The 26,211-nt window shown below is 45.6% G+C and overlaps 1 protein-coding gene across 1 annotated transcript; it reads right to left on the minus strand.

The window, feature by feature from the left end:
- On the minus strand, positions 1-25,941 carry alx4b (ALX homeobox 4b; the record flags this gene model as incomplete). Its single annotated transcript, XM_083663218.1, is given in 4 exon segments — positions 1-321; positions 488-595; positions 597-616; positions 25,599-25,941. Coding segments are annotated over 4 exon segments (792 nt in total).
- Between the last annotated feature and the right edge of the window lie 270 nt (positions 25,942-26,211).

The raw sequence follows: 26,211 nt of genomic DNA on the forward strand, positions 1-26,211 counted from the left end.
TCATGTAGCCCAGGAGATCGCTGCGCTGTGTTCCTTGGCCTTCATGCGCAGAGCAGCTATGCTGGAGGACTTGCGGTCTGGATCGACATTGAGATCATAGCCATTGATACCCCCGCCCATCCCGGGACCCCCGAAAAGGCTGCCCATATGTGTCTGTCCCATGTGGCTGCTCCCCGGGCTGGACACGCCCAGGAAGTCAGAGACCCCTCCAGGGCCGTGGGGGTGCGGCGGCATGCAGGAGGCCACGGAGTCACAGGGCACCACACAGCCGGGCACCGGGGACGCTCCACTGCCGCCTCCGATCCACGAAGGGTTCTGGATCTGCAGGAAGAGGAAGAGGAATTAAGAGACGAACGATAACAACGCCTGTCCAGGGTGGAGAGATGCACCGTTTATTTCAGGATGTTGAAACGTAAAGGTCATCGTCGCTGACCTCCACCCTTTTCAACGGGTTTACGATGATTCCCCGAGCAAGTATCTTCAGTACCTGTGCGTAGTTCTCTGGCCGAGTGAGGAGGGGCAGCTCGTAGGCAGTGGAGAAGTGCGTCCGGACCTGTTGCATCTGGCCAAAACGCTCCCTCTTCCTCCACTTGGCTCGGCGATTCTGGAACCACACCTGCAAAGGAGCGCAATCCATCAGGAAAATGCATCGCAACAGTCTGGACACTGCCTTAACAAAACGTCAAAATCAAACTCTTATTTCATATACAACTGTCAACTAGAACCTTCAATATCGTCCCGCAGAAAACGGGAACCATCCGCTCGATCTGCTCTGCGTCGAGACCGAGTAAGAAACGGACCCCGTAGAAACTGAAGACAGTGGAGCCAATAAATTGTGCCGCACATGAAAGCCCAGCCACAGGTTTAAGACTTGACGTGTCTTTAAAAAGTGCTCTTGATGTGAAAATGGTGGGTAACCCCTGGCGCTGCACGTTTCAGCTCACCCCCTTTGATACACAGGCGTCTGCCTCCCTTCAGGCTGCCAGCGTCGACAGATCCACATCTGGGCCTGTAGCCGTTCATAAATCACTGGGAAGAGAAGGTGTGCTCTCCCCCACATGTCAACACAATGGGATACAGTGGGGGAATCCCTCTGCATCACAAATGCAATGAAACAAAACGTAAACCACTTGACCAAAAAATACTTGTGTTTATCTGTGTTTCTTTGTGCATATCGAGTCAAATACTTTGAGGTGTTTTCCGGGTAAAATATTTTTCTCTTGAGCTTGATGGACATACAGTACTACATTGCGGAGAGGGGTGTGTTTTCAGTGCCTGCTGACAGACCGAGTGCAGGGCCCCCCTAGTCCACTTCTCCTTAAGCATGGAAGACATCAGAGGAACGCAGAGCTCATGGAGATTGAAAGGGAGGCAGATGAGGAGGGAGTTTAGTTTGCAGTGAAGATGTGCAGGACACGCTGAGAAGAATCCAGTACACGTCATTTGTATAGAGGTCAAGTGTAGCCTTGTGTTAGTATCCACTGTGCAATGCTGTGCAATGTAGTGATCCAAATAAAAGAGCTGTTGGACATGAATGACATTGTCTCTCTTAGCCATGGACGGATTATCATGACCACAGGCCCTGGACACAAACTTGCCACGGGCCCCTCCCTACCTGCACACGCAAATAGCACATTTGCACTGCGGTGTGCCCTCCCCAAGCACACAGAGTTTGGTCGCACAATAGTATAACCCACAACCACACAGCATTGAAATTATATTCATATTTATAAAACGGCTCTCTCAAATCAAGCAATCTGATTGGTTCACAGCCATGGTATAAATACCGTATACCACTCTCATAACCCATGGCCATTGATTATTATTTGAAGAGCCATGACGCATGATGGCGCAACTCTCTTACTAAAAGGCTGTGGTTACCTCAAATGACAATGTAGAAAAAACAAAATGGCGGAGACAGCTGTCAGATCCTTCTTCTTATAACTTTACTAATACTTCGCAGAAAATTATGTTTTGTACAAGAATAGACGTGGGCTAATGTCTTCTTTGCAAAAAAAAGGCTGTTAACCCCGCATTTCTAAATAAGACGTAACGTTAGTTGGTGTCGGGCTTTGCAGAAAGCTCTCAGCTTCTCAGCAAGCGCCAGGATTGGCCAATGTCAACTTTGCAAAAAAAAGGCTGTTAACCCCGCATTTCTAAATAAGACGTAACGTTAGTTGGTGTCGGGCTTTGCAGAAAGCTCTCAGCTTCTCAGCAAGCGCCAGGATTGGCCAATGTCAACTTCAGTCTCCAGAACGATCCAATCAAATCACCCACACGTCTATCTTCTTGCTAGAGGTCCCGCCTTACAGTAGTGTTTCAACTGACTCTATCAGAATGCCATGCCAGTCGGACTTATAGTATTATTATTATTATTATATTATCATACTTGGAAACCGTTTTATAAAAGCAATATAGCACTTGAGCTGCGTGTGTTGTGGCATATATCCCGCTGCTCAGCAGTTATCCCACGAGGCCGCAGGCCTCGTGGGATAACAGCTGATCAGCGGGATATATATGCCACAACACACTGGCTCTCATGCTATATTGCTTAAATATATTATATAATAATATTCATTATCAGCATTATTATTATTATTTTTTTTTTCTGACCTAACCCCCCTATTTTCTCCCCAATTGTACTTGGCCAATTGCCTCTGCTGCCCCACCCCCTCTGCTGATCTGGGGAGAGCCGTAGACACACACATGCCTCCTCCGATACATGTGCAGTTGCCGGCCGCTTCTTTTCACCTGACAGCGGGGACCACCGGCAGGACGTAGCACGTGGGAGGATCACGCTATTAGCATTAATTATATTAAATTAAATTACTGCCATTTTAGGTCTGTTTTGTTCTATACATGTACAGCATGTAGGCTATAATGTTACATCTAACGTTATCAAAAAATAAAAATAAAATATAAATCTTAAGGCCAATGGCCCCCATTGCTTCAGGGCCCTGGGCACATTTCCACTCTGCCCATGTGGTAATCCTGCTATGGTCTTAGCTATTATTATTATGCCTCACCAGGAGCCATTTTTCCTCATCTCAGTTCTCAAATGTTAAAGGAGAAGTCCACCGAAAAACAATGCTTGATTTATTTTGCACATGATCTCTCACACATATCCAAAAACTATAAACTGTTTTGCAGACATTCATTGAGTTTGACAGTTACTGAGAGTTGCTTTGAGTTCAGTTGTGGACCAGTGATGTCATTCATGCACAAATGCCATCACTGGTCCACAACTGAACTCAAAGCAACTCTCAGTAACTGTCAAACTCAATGAATGTCTGCAAAACTGTTTAGAGTTTTTGGATATGTGTGAGAGATCATGGGCAAAATAAATCAGCATTGTTTTGTTTTGAGTTTAAGTTGGTTTATGACTGATCAAAAAAAATTGCCACCTAACTGTCCTCTTAAAATGTGTAATAGGCCAGGTTTGGCCAAATAACAATCAATAACTTATGATGTGGCGTGATGTACGATTAAATATCATATCTGGTCTAATATAAAATGCATTACAACAAATAATAGTATGATTTAATACCGTTGATGAACATATACCACACATACTGTATTTAACTCTCTAGCCTGATGTGTTGTTTCTTGTCTTATGATAATGTTCCCCCTGCGTTCCTTCCATTCCGTCACACAAAGTCGTACCGTAGGCTGATCCAGTCTTCAATGCTAGAGAAATAGAAAAACACACTCCACAGAGACTCCACATGTTGATGTGTATTTATTTTGTTGCTTGTCTGAATCTTATCCTCTCGAGAGGGAAGGGGGAACTTCTTCAAAGAGAGCAAGAGAGAGAGAGAGAGAGAGAGAGAGAGAGAGAGAGAGAGAGAGCGATCCAGCCTCCACACAGATCCAGCCTCCACACACACACACACACACACACACACACACACACACACACACACACACACACACACACACACACACACACACACACACACACACACACACACACACACACACACACACACACACACACACACAGGGGTTTGAACTGGAATTGTGGGATGATTCCCAGCCCAATCAGTTTGTGGTGTTCACAGTCCTTGACATGCAATTTCCCCTCACTCAACCTCTTCAAATCCCCTCCCTCTCTCTCTCTCTCTCTCTCTCTCTCTCTCTCTCTCTCTAACACACACACACACACACACAGAACACCCAGCAGTGGGCGGGGCCGGGAGGGGGGGGGGGGGGGGGGGGGGGTAGCAATTTTGCAAAAGTTGTGAATTTCACAAGAGCAAAGTGTGCAGGATAATATAATCTCATAATGGGGTTCTACTGAGGGGATAGAGTGGATTATAACCCTATAAAACTGCTAGTTGGCTCTTTTTCAAAGAAAATACCTTATATGGCCATCCTGCCTGGGGACATATAGATGTTGCTGACGTAGAGAAATGTCCTCTGACTTTCAACATTCCGCAGGTCAGCTGGTGAGTTTGGGGGGGACAGGTCACAGGTCAGCTGGTGAGTTTGGGGGGACAGCTCACAGGTCAGCTGGTGAGTTTGGGGGGGGGGGTAAGCTGATAGCTCGGTTGTGGCTGAACCCCAATGTCAAGGTGAGGGGTTGTTGCCCTTTGAATTAGATCATATGTTTGGAGGGGCTTTGGAGTCTTGTGTTCTGGTCCCCCAGGAGGATTGGAGGTCTATTATTGTTGAAGGTTCATCAAGTCTTTCCTTTGGTTCTTTTGGGTCATCTGAGCTCATAACATCACCGCTTTCCAAATCTAATCCCCAACACAAAAGGGCCTGATTGGATTGGTAAACAGAACACGCACAGTAGAGTAGAGCCATCTTTTCTACAGAGTTGCGGTGTTTGATTTGTCAACAGGTAGGGTCAGAATGCTGCATGAAGTATTTCAGAGCTCAGATTTCCCAATGAGACGCCAGCGTTTGATCTGCTTTACCTAATGGTCAGTTTAATTGTGATGGAGTGAGCGAGCTCTCTGCTCTTATCTCTCTCTGTCGTACTCCCACCCCGTGTTTAAGCCCAGCCACTCTCTCTCTCTCTCTCTCTCTCTCTCTCTCTCTCCCCCGCCAGCCTTCTCTGTGTCTCTCTCTCCCTCCTCCCTTTTAAGTCCGAGAGGGGAAGTGGGGATATTGGAAAGTGAGATGGGAGAATGTTCAAACTGGAGCTTGTTTTCATTTCATGTTTAATTTCCTGACGCCTAAGCCCTTGGCTTTCCGCAGCTAACCCCTCTGACCTTTCAGAGGCGTGCAGACTGGAGCAGCGGACACACAAAACACGCACACACACACACACACACACACACACACACACACACACACGTGCACATACACACACACAACACATAACACACGCGCACACATACACACACACATACACGCACACACACATACACGCACACACACAAACACACACGCACACACACAATACACCATACACACACCCAAACACACACACGCACATACACCACACACACACTACTTACAATGTTATATACAACTTTCAAAGTCAAACACAAACGAATGCATTGTTTTAGACTCACTCTCACTTACAGGGCCAACCTTCTTATATATAAACAAGCAATGTTTGTGCACACGTGTGCCCCCTTTCCTAGTCTGGGGGTACTGCACACGTGTGCCCCCTTTCCTAGTCTGGGGGTACTGCACATGTGTGCCCCCTTTCCTAGTCTCTGGGTACTGCACACGTGTGCCCCCTTTCCTAGTCTCTGGGTACTGCACACGTGTGCCCCCTTTCCTAGTCTCTGGGTACTGCACACGTGTGCCCCCTTTCCTAGTCTCTGGGTACTGCACACGTGTGCCCCCTTTCCTAGTCTCTGGGTACTGCACATGTGTGCCCCCTTTCCTAGTCTCTGGGTACTGCACATGTGTGCCCCCTTTCCTACTCTCGGGGTACTGCACATGTGTGCCCCCTTTCCTAGTCTCGGGGTACTGCACACGTGTGCCCCCTTTCCTAGTCTCGGGGTACTGCACACGTGTGCCCCCTTTCCTAGTCTCGGGGTACTGCACACGTGTGCCCCCTTTCCTAGTCTCTGGGTACTGCACACGTGTGCCCCCTTTCCTAGTCTCTGGGTACTGCACACGTGTGCCCCCTTTCCTAGTCTCTGGGTACTGCACACGTGTGCCCCCTTTCCTAGTCTCTGGGTACTGCACACGTGTGCCCCCTTTCCTAGTCTCTGGGTACTGCACATGTGTGCCCCCTTTCTAGTCTCGGGGTACTGCACACGTGTGCCCCCTTTCCTAGTCTCTGGGCACTGCACACGTGTGCCCCCTTTCCTAGTCTCGGGGTACTGCAAACGTGTGCCCCCTTTCCTAGTCTTGGGGTACTGCACACGTGTGCCCCCTTTCCTAGTCTCTGGGCACTGCACATGTGTGCCCCCTTTCCTAGTCTCTGGGTACTGCACACGTGTGCCCCCTTTCCTATTCTCTGGGTACTGCACACGTGTGCCCCCTTTCCTAGTCTCTGGGTACTGCACACGTGTGCCCCCTTTCCTATTCTCTGGGTACTGCACACGTGTGCCCCCTTTCCTAGTCGTGTGGTACTTCACACGTGTGCCCCCTTTCCTAGTCTCTGGGTACTGCACACGTGTGCCCCCTTTCCTAGTCTCGGGGTACTGCACACGTGTGCCCCCTTTCCTAGTCTCGGGGTACTGCACACGTGTGCCCCCTTCCCTAGTCTCGGGGGACTGCACACGTGTGCCCCCTTTCCTAGTCTCGGGGTACTGCACACGTGTGCCCCCTTTCCTGGTCTCGGGGTACTGCACACGTGTGCCTCTGAGTACTTGAGTGTGTCATGTTTCACAGAGGGGTATATGCTCGATGCTGTGCTTGCCTTTGAACGGCAGGAGGACTGAGAGCCACGCCACATAGTTTGGGGGAGAGATCATCCAGGGAACATTGTGAAGTCAGATGTGTCCTTCACTGCTCCAGCGTGCCTCTTTCTTATTCCCCAACAGAAACTCTCGAGTTTCTTTAGGGAGGAAGGCCAACGGTGTCTTTGCACGTTATCGTTCCAATTAACATGACGAATGATTCTTTCTCACGGTGAACAACAAGCGAAGCATCCTGTGTGATGATGATGATACCCAATAGGATATTCTATATAATTCTCTCGGAGACAAAGGCACGTCTATCTAGTTTACCGACTGCAAACGCTTTACTATACGTGTTTATTTTATCTAGCAGACATCTGCGGAGAAGGTGGCTCCGAAGCTCTGGGAGCTCAAAAGTGCTTGGCGGTGATACAGTAATTGCTAAAGACGTTGACAGCAGAAGGCAGCTTACAGACCATTAAAGAGCTTTATTTATGCTCTGGAGCCGGCAGGCGGGGAGGGAGAGAGGGAGGGCAGCTTTGAAGTTCAGCCGTCTCACCTCATCTCTGTCATCCGGGACCCGGGCGATTGATAGACTGTCTCAGCAGTCACTCAGACGCAGGCCTTCGTCTCCATAAAAAAACGCAGGCGGCACGGCGAAGTTCACGTCTGAGGGTTCAGAGTTAATTGCGCTAAATAAACTTAGTGGCGCTATGGACGTCCGGGAGATGTGATTATAGAAAACGGTTGTAGTCGACTTTATGAAGACGTTCGCCCCATCAAATTGAAGATGAAACGGGAAAGGCCTTGACATTTGGTATTTCGGCAGAAAACATCTGTACGTTGGATTTCGACGGGTGTTGTTTTGCTGAGATGAAAAGGATTCTATACGGTCGTTTGCCAAACTTTCGAGTGCCCTATAGTATTCAACAATTGGCTATCCCTGGACTTTGTCTTGACGGACCTTCAGAAGAAATTGTGGGCTTTAGTCTTGATTGCGTGCGTATTTAAGGGCTGATTTTAGAACGACGGGTCAAACCTCACCAGTGACTCAACAGAGTCTGCTGTGTTGCCTGTCAGACCTGGGAAGTTAATTATATTCATCTGGGGAGGCATAGATGGGTCTGTGTGAATATGAAACATGAATGTACTTATTTTACTGTACCACCACAGGACCAGGCCAGGTTCTCTGTCCCTGACTTATGTCACAGACTACGCTTGGAAATTGGAACTGGCATCTCAAAGTGTTTTTTTATATCCTTGCCAAATAGCTTTGATGACTTTTCTTTTTTTTTCCACCTCCCATGTGTTTTTCCCCTCCCTGCCTGCCTCCAAAGTTGTGCTGTGAAGTAGTTGGAACATGGTAGTGCTGGGGAGAAACCCTTGGCCTTTGACCCCTCTTTCGCAGAGTCTGCAGCGTGCAAGAGCGAAGAGCCGAGTATTCCCTCCGTCCCAGCCATCCCACTCTGATCTGATCTGGCAGGCAGAAAGAGAGATGGAGAACAATAGGCCTTGCTGTCTGCTGTTCCCAACAATCTTTGTCAACGTGCCAGTCTAACTCTCTCAGCCCCTCTCTCCCCGTCAGTTCCCAGAGTGAATATTAACACGCAAACATGGAGGACTACACTGAGTGACACAGCGCAGCTTACATCTTGTTTGGGGTGTACGATACGATACGATACGATACGATACGATATACTTTATTGTCAGTTCACACTGAAATTTGTCTTCCAAGACAGCGGCAGTCCCACGCACAAACACATGACAAAGAGAACAAAACCAAAAATACAAAGATACATACACACATACGGCACACAGAGAGCACTGGTCACTGCTCCACTGACCCTCGGCCATGTTCTTGATTAAGCCTCAGGATCGACTGATGTATAAAGGACTTTCTTAGTCTGACCTTCTTGAAAGTTGGAATTAAGTATCTCCTGCCAGAGGGCAGGAGTTCATATTCTTCATGTAACACATGATTAGTGTTTGAGGCAATATTTCTAGCTAACCTCAATACACTGTTGACATATGTAGACTCATATAGACTAGGCAGTGGTTTACCTACAATTTTTGAACAAATATTCATCTGTCTAAGTAGTTGTGATTTTAAGGTAACAGACAGGCATCCATACCAGGTGGTACTGCAGTACTGTAAAACACTCATAATCACTGAGGTAAAAAATAATAGAAGAATCTGTTTACTAGCACCAAAAGATTGTGTACGGGTGGAGGCTGCTTGTGTTCTTCTTGTGCGACTCACCTGCACGCGGGCCTCTGTCAGGTCGGTCCTCAGTGCCAGCTGCTCGCGGGCGTACACGTCTGGGTAGTGTGTCTTCTGGAAGACCTTCTCCAGCTCCTCCAGCTGGTAGCTGGTGAAGGTGGTGCGGTTGCGTCTCTTTTTTCCCTTGTTGCTTTCGGGCTCGCTTTTGTCCAGCGGGCTGCAAAGGTCCGAGCCCGGCCGCTCCGACGGCCCCTTCGCCCCGGGCTCCTTCAGGTTCAGGTAGCTGCCTTCCATCCCGGGAGGGTCACCGTTGGGGGGCAACTCCGACTCTGTCAGGCCACTGTTGTCTTTAGCTGCATGCATGGGATTCAGAGAGAGAGAGAGAGAGAGAGAGAGAGAGAGAGAGAGAGAGAGAGAGAGAGAGAGAGAGAGAGAGAGAGAGAGAGAGAGAGAGAGAGAGAGAGAGAGAGAGAGAGAGAGAGAGAGAGAGAGAGAGAGAGAGAGAGAGGGGCGTTATGATTTTTTACCCCTCTGGGACACTGTGGGACAGGGACGGAATTGTGATTTCAAAGATGGGGGGGGGATGCAATCCTTTTGTTTTTGAGATACCCCTTCCCATGATAGAACTAAACATGACCATGTTTTCCCCCCCTACATTTGATACGTGCTCATTCATTCTATAATTTATAGAATAATATTATTTATATTTCTAGAATAACCCTTGGAAAGCCATACATCCCCTGAACGCCCTAGGTCAGCCATTCCCAACCGGTGGGCCGTGAAGGTATTGCAAGTGAGCCACCAAATCATTTGCAAAACATGACTATCTTTGTGGGGTGGAAACAACAGACCCACACTTTTGGCTTGTGATTTGTGTGTGGTGCTGATGGACAGCTCCTTTTATTGTTATTAAAAAGTGCTCTGAGAACGCATTATTTGGCCTCTGTACTGTTTATGCTCAGATGTGGGCCGCGGACATTTTTGAGATGTTCCAGTGCGCCATGAGGTAATCTCACGTGGTCAGACCCACCGTCTTACATCAGCACGCTTCCAGCAACCGAGGGTCTGAATCACAAGTCAGTCAGCGTTTCAGGGGTTTTGCCATCAGAAATCATGTGGGGAAATCTTAATTGGCTGGTCTGTCATGGAAGTCCGGCTCTCTGCGCCACGCCATCTGTGGTTGGTCAATTCATATGTCTGTCACGCATTTTGTTTTGGTCCTTAAAGGGCATGGTGCAGGTTGGAGACCACATTGCATTAATATGTGGAAGGGGTATATAGCAATGGGATTTGGGGGGAAAAAACTTTTTTTCATTCACACATAGCTGCGTTTAGACTAGTTTTTGTAACCAGCAGGGGGCACTGGTCCATTTCATGGAACTACCTTTTATGATGTCACAGGGATGCAAAATAGTCATCTTTAGGTGACAGTCACATTTTTCAGCCCAAAATATGAGGATTTTTGAGTGGTTTTAAGTCTGCCCTGGTATCTGTCACCTTTTTTCACTCTCCATGACTTTGCATCCCTGTGTCAGCCCCAGCAGAACATTCTCCTCTTCTGATGTCACTCCTGTTGTTATGTCACACGCCCATTTATAAAATGCCACCTTTTCCTCCATATTTATACCCTGGGGGCCTGTGGGGGAGGGGGGGGATCTTTGTCTTTTTGGAGTGTTTTCACTGTAATCATGAGCCCAAAATGTTAATTCAGATTTTTTTTTAACCTGCACCATGCTCTTTAACCACTTTTCAAGAGTTTTGCACCAGACGTAGATATCTATACAGCTGGCTACTGTGAGACTAGCCATGAGTCAGAAAAGCTTTGGAGCTGCTGCCCTCTAGGTCTCTAGTTTGTGGTTGTAAAGTTCATGAGGCTGTGAGATGATCCTAGAGGTCACAATAGGTCATTTTATACAGTGAGGTCAAGTTTGGAAAATGGTCTCACCGCAATGGAATGGCTACTATTGGGACTAACATCATCACACATGAATACAAATGGACTCATTGAATCCACAACCGTCTCAGGTTTCCAGTCATACCTCATTTACGCAATTCCAGGAAGTTTAGGGACTCCGGTATGCAGAAATATTCAAATATAATAGGTGAGAATAACGCATTTATAAACTGCATGGTTTTTGCAACAACAACAAACGCATGGGATTAGCATAAAGTGGGCATGTCTATAAAGAGGAGACTTGTGGGTATCCCTAGAAGAACCCATTCTCATCCAGATATCTTGAGGTAAGAGGTCAAGGGACCCCTTTGAAAATGGCCATGTTAGTTTTCCCTCGCCAAAACGTAGTGTAAATTTGGAGTGTTATTTAGCTCCCTTCCCGACACACTATGTATAGCATGACAGGGTTGGTACCAGTGGACACACTATGTATAGCATGACAGGGTTAGTACCAGTGGACACACTATGTATAGCATGACAGGGTTGGTACCAGTGGACACACTATGTATAGCATGACAGGGTTGGTACCAGTGGACACACTATATGTATAGCATGACAGGGTTGGTACCAGTGGACACACTATATGTATAGCATGACAGGGTTAGTACCAGTGGACACACTATGTATAGCATGACAGGGTTGGTACCAGTGGACACACTATGTATAGCATGACAGGGTTAGTACCAGTGGACACACTATGTATAGCATGACAGGGTTGGTACCAGTGGACACACTATATGTATAGCATGACAGGGTTGGTACCAGTGGACACACTATGTATAGCATGACAGGGTTGGTACCAGTGGACACACTATGTATAGCATGACAGGGTTAGTACCAGTGGACACACTATGTATAGCATGACAGGGTTGGTACCAGTGGACACACTATATGTATAGCATGACAGGGTTGGTACCAGTGGACACACTATATGTATAGCATGACAGGGTTGGTACCAGTGGACACACTATATGTATAGCATGACAGGGTTAGTACCAGTGGACACACTATGTATAGCATGACAGGGTTGGTACCAGTGGACACACTATGTATAGCATGACAGGGTTAGTACCAGTGGACACACTATGTATAGCATGACAGGGTTGGTACCAGTGGACACACTATATGTATAGCATGACAGGGTTGGTACCAGTGGACACACTATGTATAGCATGACAGGGTTGGTACCAGTGGACACACTATGTATAGCATGACAGGGTTAGTACCAGTGGACACACTATGTATAGCATGACAGGGTTGGTACCAGTGGACACACTATATGTATAGCATGACAGGGTTGGTACCAGTGGACACACTATGTATAGCATGACAGGGTTAGTACCAGTGGACACACTATGTATAGCATGACAGGGTTGGTACCAGTGGACACACTATGTATAGCATGACAGGGTTGGTACCAGTGGACACACTATGTATAGCATGACAGGGTTGGTACCAGTGGACACACTATATGTATAGCATGACAGGGTTGGTACCAGTGGACACACTATATGTATAGCATGACAGGGTTAGTACCAGTGGACACACTATGTATAGCATGACAGGGTTGGTACCAGTGGACACACTATATATATAGCATGACAGGGTTGGTACCAGTGGACACACTATGTATAGCATGACGGGGTTGGTACCAGTGGACACACTATGTATAGCATGACGGGGTTGGTACCAGTGGACACACTATGTATAGCATGACGGGGTTGGTACCAGTGGACACACTATGTATAGCATGACGGGGTTGGTACCAGTGGACACACTATGTATAGCATGACAGGGTTGGTACCAGTGGACACACTATATGTATAGCATGACAGGGTTGGTACCAGTGGACACACTATGTATAGCATGACGGGGTTGGTACCAGTGGACACACTATGTATAGCATGACAGGGTTAGTACCAGTGGACACACTATGTATAGCATGACAGGGTTGGTAGCAGTGGACACACTATGTATAGCATGACAGGGTTGGTACCAGTGGACACACTATGTATAGCATGACAGGGTTGGTACCAGTGGACACACTATGTATAGCATGACAGGGTTGGTACCAGTGGACACACTATATGTATAGCGTGACAGGGTTGGTACCAGTGGACACACTATGTATAGCATGACAGGGTTGGTACCAGTGGACACACTATGTATAGCATGACAGGGTTGGTACCAGTGGACACACTATGTATAGCATGACAGGGTTGGTACCAGTGGACACACTAAGTATAGCATGACAGGGTTGGTACCAGTGGACACACTATGTATAGCATGACGGGGTTGGTACCAGTGGACACACTATGTATAGCATGACAGGGTTAGTACCAGTGGACACACTATGTATAGCATGACAGGGTTGGTAGCAGTGGACACACTATGTATAGCATGACAGGGTTGGTACCAGTGGACACACTATGTATAGCATGACGGGGTTGGTACCAGTGGACACACTATGTATAGCATGACAGGGTTGGTACCAGTGGACACACTATGTATAGCATGACAGGGTTGGTACCAGTGGACACACTATATGTATAGCATGACAGGGTTGGTACCAGTGGACACACTATGTATAGCATGACAGGGTTGGTACCAGTGGACACACTATGTATAGCATGACAGGGTTGGTACCAGTGGACACACTATGTATAGCGTGACAGGGTTGGTACCAGTGGACACACTATGTATAGCATGACAGGGTTGGTACCAGTGGACACACTATAGCATGACAGGGTTGGTACCAGTGGACACACTATGTATAGCATGACAGGGTTGGTACCAGTGGACACACTATATGTATAGCATGACAGGGTTGGTACCAGTGGACACACTATGTATAGCATGACAGAGTTGGTACCAGTGGACACACTATATGTATAGCATGACAGGGTTGGTACCAGTGGACACACTATATATATAGCATGACAGGGTTGGTACCAGTGGACACACTATGTATAGCATGACAGGGTTGGTACCAGTGGACACACTATGTATAGCATGACAGGGGTGGTACCAGTGGACACACTATGTATAGCATGACAGGGTTGGTACCAGTGGACACACTATGTATAGCATGACAGGGTTGGTACCAGTGGACACACTATGTATAGCATGACAGGGTTGGTACCAGTGGACACACTATGTATAGCATGACAGGGTTGGTACCAGTGGACACACTATATGTATAGCATGACAGGGTTGGTACCAGTGGACACACTATATGTATAGCATGACAGGGTTGGTACCAGTGGACACACTATGTATAGCATGACAGGGTTGGTACCAGTGGACACACTATATGTATAGCATGACAGGGTTGGTACCAGTGGACACACTATGTATAGCATGACAGGGTTGGTACCAGTGGACACACTATGTATAGCATGACAGGGTTGGTACCAGTGGACACACTATGTATAGCGTGACAGGGTTGGTACCAGTGGACACACTATATGTATAGCATGACAGGGTTGGTACCAGTGGACACACTATGTATAGCATGACAGGGTTGGTACCAGTGGACACACTATATGTATAGCATGACAGGGTTGGTACCAGTGGACACACTATGTATAGCATGACAGGGTTGGTACCAGTGGACACACTATGTATAGCATGACAGGGTTGGTACCAGTGGACACACTATGTATAGCATGACAGGGTTGGTACCAGTGGACACACTATATGTATAGCATGACAGGGTTGGTACCAGTGGACACACTATATATATAGCGTGACAGGGTTGGTACCAGTGGACACACTATATATATAGCATGACAGGGTTGGTACCAGTGGACACACTATGTATAGCATGACAGGGTTGGTACCAGTGGACACACTATGTATAGCATGACAGGGTTGGTACCAGTGGACACACTATATGTATAACATGACAGGGTTGGTACCAGTGGACACACTATATATATAGCATGACAGGGTTGGTACCAGTGGACACACTATATGTATAGCATGACAGGGTTGGTACCAGTGGACACACTATATATATAGCATGACAGGGTTGGTACCAGTGGACACACTATGTATAGCATGACAGGGTTGGTACCAGTGGACACACTATATGTATAGCATGACAGGGTTGGTACCAGTGGACACACTATGTATAGCATGACAGTGTTGGTACCAGTGGACACACTATGTATAGCATGACAGGGTTGGTACCAGTGGACACACTATGTATAGCATGACAGGGTTGGTACCAGTGGACACACTATATATAGCATGACAGGGTTGGTACCAGTGGACACACTATGTATAGCATGACAGGGTTGGTACCAGTGGACACACTATATGTATAGCATGACAGGGTTGGTACCAGTGGACACACTATGTATATAGCATGACAGGGTTGGTACCAGTGGACACACTATATATATAGCATGACAGGGTTGGTACCAGTGGACACACTATGTATATAGCATGACAGGGTTGGTACCAGTGGACACACTATATATATAGCATGACAGGGTTGGTACCAGTGGACACACTATATGTATAGCATGACAGGGTTGGTACCAGTGGATGCCTTCGGTTAGTGTTTCTCAACTGGTGGGTCGGGACCCAAAAGTGGGTCGCGGGGCCGTTTTGAGTGGGTCGCCGTCGCAGATGTGTGCATGTGAAAAAAAGTTAAACTCATTGAGGATGCTGGCATCCGCAGCCGAAATGACCGTCTTTTAGAGGCTGTAGCGGGCGCATTTTTAAAGCCAGAGTGACGGTACTGGTATGATATGAAACTAGAAGACCTTAAAGTCCCTGGAAACCAAAATCCACAAAAACCTTCTAACTATTAAATGTAGGGTCTTATGAGAGTAATTGTGTGTCTCAGAAAAGAGAGAGAATTACTTTCAACCCTAACCCCAAAAATCGACACTTTTCTACAAGGTCTGGATTTCCATTTCCTCATTGAAGAGAGCGGAGCGCGCGGTGCTAAAATGCATGATCTTATCACGTCATAAGATTTAATCGAATCACACACACGCATGCATGCACGCGCGCACACACACACTGACACACACACAGTAGCGCTGTGCACTCGCAGCGCAGCGGCGAGTGTGTTCGCCGAGCAACACGCGAACACACACACACACACACACACACACACACACACTCCATCTCTCTTTCCTTCTCTCTCTCTCTCTCTCCGTTAATGGAGAGAGAGGTCTCCTCCGAGCAGTCTTCTCCGAGAGAGAGAGAGAGAGAGAGAGAGAGAGAGAGAGAGAGAGAGAGAGAGAGAGAGAGAGGAAAAGACCTGCTGCAGACGGAACACGCCCTCACAGTCCGCGGGAGAAAATACAGTCTAAAATCTAATTGATTGTCATGACTTTTGCCATGACTGTCAAACCTAAATTTATATACTTTGCGACGTTCATCATCGTTCAAATTTGGCTGGTGGCTTATTAACATAGGGTCCTGTGATGTGATGAACTCAAAATGCTAAATAATAAAAACAATATTTCTGGTTTCCAGGGACTTTAAGGCATCCATTGGTACCAACATGCCATGCTAGCTTGTTGTGAAGGGGGCTAAATGACGCTACAAAGTTAGGCTAAATTCTGAAAATTGGGTCGTGACTTAATAATGACTAAGCGAAAATGTGGGTGGTGAGGCTGGAACAGTTGAGAACCGCTGCCTTAGGTCTTCTACTTTCATATAGTATCTTCACTTTGTTTTTAAGGGACCACTAGCCTCTGAAAGACAGTAGGTCTAACGTCAGCGTAGGAGTCCAGGGGTCCAATACTGCCTTCTGATTCTTACATTAAATTAAATACATTTCAGCAAGTTTGGTTTCCGATTAAATTAATCATTTGTGCAATTTTCTTATGTAGTATCAAAAATCACACGACCCATTTCCAATTGACTTTGTGTATACAAAACTACTTTTATATGATGTTCAAACAAACTTATCTTTCAACTATCTGACCATTATATAACTCAATGAAATGGACCATTATATTGTCGGTAATACTACAATAGTTATTGTTACTACTCTTATCTATTATTGTCACCTTCAACAGAGCAACATTTTCTGCTGAATGCGTGTGAATGAGGCCACGTAAAGCTCACATATATAGTGTGTCTGCTCATCGTCACTCGACAACAGCCATACCGAATGACATCGACTCGAAGCTTACATCACCTCTGTAACGTTGTATTTGAAGGTTCAAAGGCCTGTCTCTATGCAGCAAGTCTAAAGGGTGCAGAGAAGAAACGTCCTCTTCTGTTTGAAAGCTTATGTCACTACACATTGCTGTGACCTGTGTGACACAACCCTCAAAGCCCCGTTCCTTCCCCCGTAAGTTAGCTCTGCCCCTCTCTCCCTCACGTTTCTCAATCACGCCATCTGAACGCCCGGCCCGGGCGGCCACACAGAACCCCGCTCCATCTCGAGCCGTGTATGGCGGGCCTTGTGTGTACGGCGGGCCGACCACGCTACCGCAGCGCTGTGTGCCTCGCAGATGTAAACAACATTGTGTTTGTCACCTTCAATTTCAAGCGCCTCCATTTTGTGACAGACGGTGCTCTGTTCCTGTCAGCGCACGGCACGCTGGCTTTTTGTGTGTGCGTGTGTTTCCTTTTGGGAGATGAAGAAAGCTGTCCCTTCTCCTTCAATAAACAAACAGCTGTGTGAATAAATACGCTGAAGGCCCCTCTGGTTGTGGGCCAGCGAGAACAGTGAACACGCTGAAGGCCTACTGGTTGTGGGCCAGCAAGAACAGTATGCTCTGTCAGCCTCTCTGTTTGCCTTCCCTGCGCATGGGCACACGGGGGGTGCCCCCATATCCTGGCCTCTATCACCGTATTGGTCAGGAACCCCCGGGACATAATGGTCTCCTCAACATAAACAGCCGTGCAAGCAAGACCAACATTGACTTTGTCCAGCAACAGTTGTTTCGGGGTTATAGAGCCTCTAAGTGTGATTTTTAGTGATGTGCCTGCATTGAAGCGTGACTCGCAGTTTCCTTTTGTCGCTTTGCATTTTTGGTTCTGCGTAATGTTCGGGGGGGGGGGGGCCAGTAATGGCCTCCTGTCTGTCATTCTCCGAGAGACCCCCGATATATCTGAGGAGGAGAGAGAGAGCTGACGCACCTCCTCGTGGCACTGGTGGCTCTCTGAGCCGAGGTTTTCTGGGTCCGTACGATGACTGAATAGTTTTCGAGTGATGAAGCTAGGCGGTGGCTGTCAGCAACATGCGTGTTTGTTTTCATGGATTACGACGCCTTTGGCTCGTGCGTCCCACATTGAGATGTCAATAGTCATCCCGCTCGACTGCAGCAGAACGCCCCCTCCACCCCCCCTTCCCGCCCCTCCCCCCCCCCTTCCCGCCCCTCCCCCCCCCCTTCCCGCCCCTCCCCCCCACACGCACTCTCCGGCGCAGACCTGCCCCGACCGAGACGCTAATGGAACTACACAGCTCACCCAGCTGGAGTTCATGACCTCATATCGCTGTGGCCCACCTGTCAGAGCCCCTTACGGTCTCCACGCAGGCAGATGTTCTGACATCACCATCCTGCTCTGCTGGCCTCCATTTCTCAAGCCCGGTGCAATATTTTCATTCTAGCCGCAGGGCTATAAGAGTATGGCTGCAATGTTAAGAAGCAAAGACAGGTCAACTCCGGGTTCCATGCTCGGAATCTGCATCTGTGAGAGAAAATGCAAGCTATATGCCCCTGAGCAAGGCACATATCCTGAGTAAATGCTAAGGCAAAAGGGTACAGCTGGGCTCAGGGCTGAGGAGGGGACGGGAAGCGGGTGCGGGGGTGGAACTGGTTAATAAGGGCCATGGTCCTGAATGATGTTGCCAATATTTGCATTGGAATCTTAAGAAATGTAGAACAGTGTTCCCTTAATCGAAATCGTTTCTCTGCCTACTGTAGCGGCTCTCCAAACTCCTCTTTTCTTTGCTCGACAACATGCTCGTGTTAAACCACTCCAAATCGTTTGCCGCAAACATCTCTCGGTATTCCCGCACGCTGAGCCCTGCTGCCACACCAGCCATCACACACTGCTTTCTTTCGGGAGCCAAGATTCCACTCGCATTGGCTCCATTTTTGTTATTTATTTTTTTCATTTAGAGGAATGTGTTTTTGACTCTTGTTCCCACGTCGGTATTCCTCAATGTACATAAATACACAGAATATCATTGAATGATCCTGCTGTAAATGTATATAAATACACAGAATAGCATTGAATGATCCTGCTGTAAATATATATAAATACACAAAAATAGCATTGACTGATCGTGCTATAATTCTGTGACAAGCAGCAGGCCTCTTCAGTTAGCCGGGGTCAGATGTTTACTAGGGTCAGCAATTTAATCACCGCTGAAAACAGAGAGAAAACATCAAAGTGTAATTTAACTGGTTGTAAAGCAACAGGGCACCCTCTCGCTTTTTATGGAATGGGATGGGGAGGGTCAAGTGAAGGCAAATAAAAAAAACACTATAAATTAGTAACCTGGGGAAGGGTTAATGACCAAACACTAAATAGGCAAGGGAATGCTTTTAAACAGAGTGGTCTAAAATGCTCTCTCGAAAAGCTCAAAGCCGACCGGCCGTCCGGCCACAAGGGAGTTCCAGTTATCACACCTTATAGTAGCAAGTACAGCGGGATGGTCTCACTGGCTGTGGCCACTAACAGGTGAATATTGACTCTGCATTAGTTACTGGTTAGCAGGCACACGCGTACGCCTGCATGACTTTTCATATACTCATTTTGGCTGAGGTTTCGTCAGCAGTCTTGAGACCTGAGCGTGGCTTTTGGTTCCTCGGTGGAAGAAGGGAGGCTCCCCAGACGTTCCTGAGGAGAGATCAATGCCAGCGGCTCATGCAGGAATGCAGATTCCGTGGGAAAAGGGAGGATCTCTCCGTTGAACCTGCAGCTCCCCGATAAACCGACGCGCGCGCGTGACGTCACTACTGTCAGGAATTACACCACACCTAGTTTATTGTCGTGCCAAAGTGAACAAACGTCGGATTGTTGTAACGAGGTGTTGTGAATGAAAAACAGTGCTGAAAGTCCACGACTCTTAAATAAAGGTTGTAAAATACCTCGATAGAACAGTAGTACAATTCTTGTATTTAAAATTATTTTCAAGGAGGAGTATTTAAGTAGTTTGTAACTCAATGCATTGTATCACAAATCAAAGCATGTTAATGTTGTCATATATCAGTGCTAGGAAGCATTCCATCGTCGAAGGATTAACCTCTAAAGGTCAAGATGAAAAGGTCATTGGACTCTGATTTGTTGTTTGGTTTGTCATATGGCTATATTGCTTGGCTATAATCATGCTTTGCTAAACCTTTTTCATCAACGAAACGTAAGCTTGGGTTTTCTAATAAATGTTGCGAAGGGGAAAAAAATGGGCCTTTGCTTTTAAATGGAATGGAACTGGAATTTGAGTTAAACAGAATTATACATTTCTATAAAATGGAAGTATTGTCTAATTAATGATCATCTCTCACTAGCCTCTCTCTTTCTTCCAGTAGTTTGAAATGTACACCGCTACTACATGTACCACCTACATCATGTTGGAATCACATTTGCAGTTGTAAACAAACGTATAGAAGGTTAGGGGGAAAGGAGAAAAAAATTGAGGTAAAAACAGACTTCATGGAGCAGCCAATGTCAGTGGATGACGATCGGGTTACATCCCACCCATGACTTTTATAAATGATATATCAGACAAGAAACATGAACTAATATCCCTCTGCTAAAGCAGGATGAGAAAAAGAAAATTAGCTATTGTTATTCATGGACTGAAAATGGTATCATCATACCTTTGCTTTCCAGTATAGTTTTCATCATGGGCCTGCAGGCTTTGTTAGGAGTTTATTTTTTCTTGCCGAGTCAACAAGCTTTTCAACTTTTTTTTTTTTGGGGGGGGGGGGGGGACCATAATAGGTTACTGTGTGGCCAAGTGCAAAGGTTTTGTGCTTATATGTAAGAGCTTAGGTTGACCTTATAGTCCACTGATAAGAATCGCCGAAGGAAAGATGAGATTCAGACTGAGAGCCAGCCTCGACACCAAAGGCAAAGATCAAAATGCTTGCCACCTGGTTGAGATTTCCAAATCGTTTCTTTTGCTGGCCTGCGTGTGGATCTCGAATGGGGGGGTGGAGACGTGGGGGCGTGGGGGGATGGCAGGAAATAAAGGCCAAAGCATGTGTCTCGCTCTCACACCACTCTGGAGGGAGCCACAGAACAGCATCATGGTAGGAGAACAGATATAGGCAGACAAATATATATTCTCAGAGGCAAGTTTATGAGATGACATAAGTTTCAGGCTTCAAACTGTTGTTTCATTGTGCTATACTCATGTTTTATTAATGTTCCTCTGTACATATTTCGACACTGTTTCCATGCTGCTGTAGCGTTCATGCGAGCTCTATACATGTTAACACATCAGGCATTCACATTATAATTTATTCTGTTTCACACACGTACCGGCATAATCACAGGTGTCACGCCGACATTTGCTTATTATTAACATGCACACAATGTGTTAGTGATCAGCACATGCATGTCCTGTGACATCACTTCCCAGAGTTTTTTTTTTAAACATGTACTGAGATACTGTATTTTGACAGGATACTTTTAAAACGCTGCCAAGACTTTTTGGGGTTCTTGTTTTGGTTCTCACATGCTGCGAAAAATGTTTAACATATCACAGGATGTTCGCTGTCCCACTCTTGATTTTTTTTAGAATAGCAATTGTTTACAATGTTGTACAAATATGTTAACCAACATTTACTTACTTTTTTAAGCACATAAATTGCCAACGAAATTTTCTTTTAGAAAAAAGGATAGGGCACAATCTGCTTGTCCCCACAGGCACTGCATTGTGCCTCTGCTGCAGTACGAGACCCAAACCCCAGGATCAACCACAGCCCACACTCGCATCCGGCCCAATCTGCTCGCAATTTTTCACATTTTGCCCATGTTGCACTTACTCAAACGTGGAGCTAAATGGATTTTTTTTTCATAACTTCATAACTCAGTGACTGCAATAACTGGATAACATGTTACTTGTCAACTTGCTTCAAAACTGAAAATTTAATTAAAATTGTAATATATAGATATATAGATATATATAGATATAGATATATGGTATATATACATATATATATATATATATATATATATATATATATATATATATATATATATATATATATATATATATATATATATATATAAATATATATATATATATATATATATATTGAAGAAAGTAAGTTTAGATTGGTCTACCTACCCTTATACATCCCTACTCTATCGATCGATCTATCTATATATCCATATCTATCTATCTATCTATCTATCTATCTATCTATCTATCTATCTATCTATATATATATTATATATATATATACATACATACATACATACATACATACATATAATGATCACAATGCAACTCCATACATGTAAACACTCATTCTCACACGTGTGTGACTTTAAGTCTCTCATCTCGTCCTGGATCTCTCACATCATTGCTCAAACTCCATGTCCATTTGTGACTGGCTGCTTATTGACACAGGGTATTGTTGAGACGGGGTTATGTAAACCAGTCCCACTTTGTCATCTCAGGGACTCTCCATGGCTTTGGAGGGCTGATGTTTGGGGAGTATGAATAATAACTATAGGAGCCAGTAATGCACATCTGCCTTGGGTTAATGTGGCCCTCTCCTGCAGTGCTGACCTGCATTCCTCCAGATTCCTAAGCGCTCGATCAGCTCCAGGGTTTTGATTTCATTCATTGCTGTGTGGCCAGGTAGATCCATGTCCTCACTGCAGTGGGAGTCTGAGTGACTGACGACCAGAGCCCCAACCTGAGCCGCCACTATTTTGTAGAAGTGCATTATAATGTTGATTCTCTCTGCCATAGAAAATAGTGCATGTTAAAATGGGCATCCTAAAAATAACGCATGACCTCCCTCCACTCAAAACAACCCAGATCTTCCAGAAGGCCCTGAAATGTTAGAGGTGCAATAGTCAAAAACGTTTGGATGGCCTGTTGCAGTGTTTTGTTTATACAGCGCTCTGTTGGAAGCTCTTAAATTTTAATAATGCGACTCCACAGCTGCATCATCCAAGCTACGTAATAAAGGGATTTACAGGAAATTGTGCGCCTGAATGTTTGGAGGTGTTTTCAGTTTATAGCATGAATACGAGGTGTGATGACCTTGGATCATATAGGCCAAAAACATCCCACGTTCATCATATACAGCAACTTCATCAGTTCATGTGTAAGTTGATTTAAATCTTCACCGTTTGAGTGTTTATCTACAAAGTGATGGCATAGCTGCATTTCTGGGGGGGGGGGGGGGGGGGGGGGGTAAATCTCTATTTTGTTTTTGCTATAAACATTGTGTTGAATGCAATGTGTTCAGACTGTCACAAAGTGTTGGGTTGCCATATAAACAAGACAAGATTGCAGTTGAAGTTGCCACACAGAAAACTCCCATAAGAAGATTTTTTGTTGTGCTGATGGAGATAAAGCATTATGATTGAGCAATATATCCCCCATTGAGGACCACACATAACCGCGCAAGCCTGTTGACGCCTGAGGCTTTGGCTGGACCCCAACTCATCCTCCCCAGAGCCATGATGCCTTCATCTGGCAGCAACATTTGAATAATAACATTGCAGAGCTCTCCTCTAGGGAGACATGTAGGATTTAATGACGGTGTTTAAATGGATCTGTCATTGCACTTGCCAAGTCAATTCAGTTCAATGCAGGGCTGCGTTCATCTATTGGAGGCATTGCGTTCACCTCCACAAAAACACCAATGAAAGATTAAAATCAGGACCTGACTCCCATTGTTTCACAGGGAAAACAAATTGCTTTGCATTTTATGGATGTGTTTTGGCAAAGTGTGGTACTGGCTACTGCCGGGGGAAAAATAAGTTAGGCCTCACTCTAATTGGTTCCACTGAGCAGAATTAAGACTATTCCATTTCATCATCTGCTACACTTAATGCTTATGATTTACTTTCACGCGCAGACATTTATGTATTTTCATTGCCAAACTATTTTCTGTTTTGTAAGTGACCATTGCTTCTTTTTCGAATCCTGAATCTCTTTAGCATGGATCACTTTTAATACAATGTTTTACATGGGCTTCCATTAGTTTCTATCATCAGATCTTATTGTCCATATAGCCAAAGTGATGCTTTCCTCTGTAAATAAGAGCAATATCAGGACAATGCAAGCAAAATACTATAGGCTATAGCCAACAATAAACAATAAAAAATTATGTAAGGCTTACCAATAAATTAATTTAAATTTCTAAATTATAGTGTAATAATTAGTACAACATTATTATATTGGCTGGCTTGGATATAAAAGTATACACTTTATTCATGCATATTTTCGCCTTTAGGCCCTGGCCCTTTCTTGTGCGTCCATGGTCCTCGGATGATGCTCGATGCTCAATAGGTTTTTACTTCGTCTCCTAAAAGGCGCAGCAAATCGGGCTGTATTCTTTAAAAGACCTTAAGCAGCAACATTTGTGGTGCAACGAATTGTCTGAACAATCTGTAAAAGCTTCATTTTGAGCGAATAGCCTATACGATTCGTCTGTCAATGTCAAACATGACCGTGAACGTGCAGTCAGACTGCAGCTTCAGACTTTTTGAATTTGACATTGAATGGCCATAATTATATGGTCCATAATTGTGAAACCTACCCATAGAAACCTGAATAAATAGTGAACTTTTTATCCCCCAAGTCTTTGTTATGATATGCACAAAATATCATTCATTCAGTATTTCAAATACGCAATTAAAAAAATCAATGGTCGCTTTAAGATAAGTGGTCTTTTAAATGGGGCTTAACCTGTCGTTGATAATTGACTTTATTAATGTTTAATGAGAGAGCTTGAATTTAATCCTGCGTGAGTGCGTGCCCGCGTGTGCGCCTCTGTTTCTGTCTTAACGTGGTCCCTGACGCATAAACAGGGCCTATAATCAATTCATGATCAGTCAACAGTCTACAAAAAAAAATCACAAATTGTATATATGGCCATGATAATAGTGATGGTGGTGTTATCAGCAGTGTAGGCCTATAGTGGTGAAAGGAGAGTCAACTATGACCTCCAGTCGGTTACATCATAGGCTAAGGTGGGGAAATGCTAGCCAAAACTCGATTAGTCTATTTTCAGAAAAACTTTTGTATGTAGGCTATCCTAAATTAGTTTGATACCACTTTATATGAATTTATGTTAGAAAGAGACCTGACATGGTGGGTGCACATTTTATTCCGTAAATAAAAAGGTGCGTAAAGTGAGTTTATGTGCGGTTTACCCTCCCTGCATCCCTGGTTAGTGGTAATTCCCTTGCCCATGATAAAGCAGGGCTGAACAGCCTCACTGAGACAGACAAGGCGCATTATTGACTCTCAGAAACCAATAGCCTTTCAGTTTCACATTGTGGAACCCCAAATTCCCCTTAATGACTGCAAAGTCCCTTCATGTCATCCAGTAATGCGCACACGTTCATTTCCATTTAACACTGCCACAGACTGTTTAGATCGTTGCCCCTCATGCCCACCACCTCCTCTCTCATTCGGACTCACCATAGCAGGGAATGAGCGTCCCGTTGTGTCCGCTGTCTGGGTGCAGCTTGGTGCCTTCGGGGGGTGTTTTACAAGTCGGTCGCTGCATGAAGAGGTGGTATTTGTTGAATGTGCCCTCGTCAGCACCATCCAATGACTGGCACTCCTGCTGGAAAGGACTCCGGGACTTCTCGCCGTAAGCCTGTCCTTTCCCGGGAATGTACGTGGGGCTGTATTTGGTTTCACTCGTCGGGAATGTCCTGAACGGGTTCGCCTGGTGATCCCTACCTTGCGCAGTAGATGTGCCATAATATGAATCCATCGATGTCATATCGCAGTATGAGACGCACGTATCTGCGTTCATACCTAAAAAAAAAAGTTATATCAACCAAAAATAAAATAAATAAAAAAAATCCACACGTTTCTTCTTTTCCTCGTTCTAGACGCAGATATTCTCCCCCAAATTCTCATGCAATGACAGGCTCACTCGCACTCATGCACACACACTCTCACACTGGCGCATCTGGGACTGGTTAAAAATGAATCAGATGTTTTCCAGAGACTGCAGCAGACTGAACAAATGCTAAAAGCCCCCTGAAGGATTGTCGGGGTAAGAGAAATGCTGCCTTGCTCA

The sequence above is a fragment of the Poromitra crassiceps genome, assembly GCF_964638095.1.
Source record: "Poromitra crassiceps genome assembly, chromosome: 30".
Lineage (NCBI taxonomy): Eukaryota > Metazoa > Chordata > Actinopteri > Beryciformes > Melamphaidae > Poromitra > Poromitra crassiceps.